Source organism: Wasmannia auropunctata, unplaced genomic scaffold, assembly GCF_000956235.1.
Source record: "Wasmannia auropunctata unplaced genomic scaffold, wasmannia.A_1.0 LD336053.1, whole genome shotgun sequence".
Lineage (NCBI taxonomy): Eukaryota > Metazoa > Arthropoda > Insecta > Hymenoptera > Formicidae > Wasmannia > Wasmannia auropunctata.
The window spans coordinates 4,433,070-4,435,216 of record NW_012026837.1 but is presented as its reverse complement, the minus strand read 5'-3'; the positions used below and the strand labels follow the sequence as shown (position 1 = coordinate 4,435,216).

General features: G+C 31.5%; 1 protein-coding gene and 2 long non-coding RNA genes across 3 annotated transcripts in view; 1 reads left to right on the top strand and 2 right to left on the bottom strand.

Moving 5' to 3' along the window:
• LOC105451179 overlaps positions 1 to 2,147 on the bottom strand; it is a 4,733-nt gene that overhangs the window by 736 nt on the left and 1,850 nt on the right. The gene's annotated exons all lie outside the window — the stretch shown is intronic.
• Positions 11 to 1,245, top strand: LOC105451177. The gene is made up of 4 exons (XR_974560.1): positions 11 to 442; positions 525 to 740; positions 856 to 1,059; positions 1,175 to 1,245. It is a non-coding gene; the product is annotated as an uncharacterized LOC105451177 (long non-coding RNA).
• Positions 1,382 to 1,926, bottom strand: LOC105451178. Its single transcript, XM_011691466.1, has 2 exons — positions 1,872 to 1,926; positions 1,382 to 1,759 (listed from the first exon to the last, which is right to left on the bottom strand). The coding sequence occupies exons 1-2, from the start codon at positions 1,915 to 1,917 to the stop codon at positions 1,395 to 1,397; spliced, it is 411 nt and encodes a 136-aa protein (XP_011689768.1). The 5' UTR covers positions 1,918 to 1,926; the 3' UTR covers positions 1,382 to 1,394.

Sequence of the window (2,147 nt, the reverse complement as noted above, 5' to 3'; positions counted from 1 at the left end):
ATTTGAGTGACGATGAGTAAGGAGTATTTCCATGTTCCCAATTGTTTGATATCAAATATGAAGATAATACGGAGATTAAGCAGGAATATGTCGACAATGAATATGATGAGCTAAACATCGAAAATATTGGCCTGCTAAACGTCGACGATGAGGTCATTATTTTAACGGACAGCGAAGATGAGAATAATCCTTGGTTGGAACGATTATCTAGAAGTCAGTTACTTAACGAGGATATAAAACCTGCCACACATTTGCACCAATATATTTGTAATTTGAATAACAATTGATTTTTATTCGGAGTTCAAATGGCATTTTTGTCAATGGAGAAAAAAAACCAAGTAAGCAGATAATCAATCTGCGTGAGAACGATCTTGTTGGAATTGGTTGCCCAGAAACAGATATTGAGTCAAATGGTGACATGTTTATAGTTTGCATTATTCAGGTAGGTTGTTTTCAAAGCAGTATGTAATTGCTTGTTGTATGAAATTTAATATTTGTTAAATTTTTATCAAATTTTTTTTTAGTTACCTATTTGTTGAAGAAGAAGAAGAAGAACATAGCATCGAGGACAATTAATTCAAATAACAATACACCACAAGAAGGGGCTTCTGCCCGTCCCGTGAATTGTTCCTCTAGAAAAAGATACAAATATAATTCGAATTATAATAAGATGATGCCAAACAAAAAAGCACACGTTACATATAATGATGAACGTAACGCTAATGCTAGTTCTTCAAAAGGTAAATTCCTATTTTTCAAACAGTAAATAAATAAAAAAGAAATATATTTGAAATATTCTGTAATAAATATATTATGTCCTAATAAATCTTTCAATTAATTAAATTTTTCTTGTAGGAATTAATTGTAATTCATCTCGTAATAATCAGACTCCGCATAGTAGCAGAAGCATTAATAATTCAGAAAACGAGTCCAATATTATAGATATAAGCAGACGATGACAGTATAATAATTCATACATTATTAATGGAAGGATTCATACATCATTAAAGGAAGTAAAGGAGGACTTGGATCGTAATCTGAAACCTAGTTCTTCAAAAGGTAAATTCCTATTTTTCAAACAGTACATAAATGAAAAAGAAATATATTTGAAATATTCTGTAATAAATATATTACGTCCTAATAAATCTTTCAATTAATTAAATTTTTCTTGTAGGAATTAATTGTAATTCATCTCGTAATAATCAGACTCCGCCTAGTAGCAGAAGTATTAATAATTTAGAAAACGAGTCCGATATTATGGATATAAGTGCAGACGATGACAGTATAATAATTCATACATCGTTAATGGAAGGATTCATACATCATTAAAGGAAGTAAAGGAGGACTTGGATCGTAATCTGAAACCGGTAAAATGTTTAAACGGCGGTAATAATTCAGATTTTGATGAAAAAATGATCACTTTCGGCGGTCAACTTTTTCTCTTCCGCAACAATCTCTTTCAATTTCATCTTTCTCTGCTCGATTATTTTCTTTTTTTCATCCTTAGAAATTGATGGTCCAGATTTTGTATCACTCGCTGAGAAACTGTCAGCCGCCGATTTAGATTTCTCTTTGCGGTCTCTTTCCTTGGTATAAAAATTATCGTTGAGTTTTTCTTTTAATTTTGACATCTTTTCGCTTGTTGATTTTGATGATGAATCCTCACGTACTTTTGTTGCTCTATCTTTACTGTAATCAGATCTTCTTCTACTAAGTAAACTTAATGGTTCTATTACCGGAATCAGTCTTCTGGTTGACTCTGCAATTAATTTTTGTTTTATACTTTCGAATGCTTGCTTATCTTGTATTTTGTTTCGCATCTGTTTTTTGTTTGTTTTTGTCATCAATAATCTGTTTGTCTTCATCAATACCTCTCGTACTAGAATCGTTAAAAGAACCTGCCTCGTCTACATCCATTTCATCCACTTTTTTGGTCGATGTATTAGCAACTACGATGTATTAGGAACTAGCATTAGCGTTACGTTTATCATTATATGTAACGTGTGCTTTTTTATTTGGCATCATCTTATTATAATTCGAATTATATTTGTATCTTTTTTTAGAGGAACAATTCACGGGACGGGCAGAAGCCCCTTCTTGTGGTGTATTGTTATTTGAATTAATTGTCCTCGATGCTATGTTCTTCT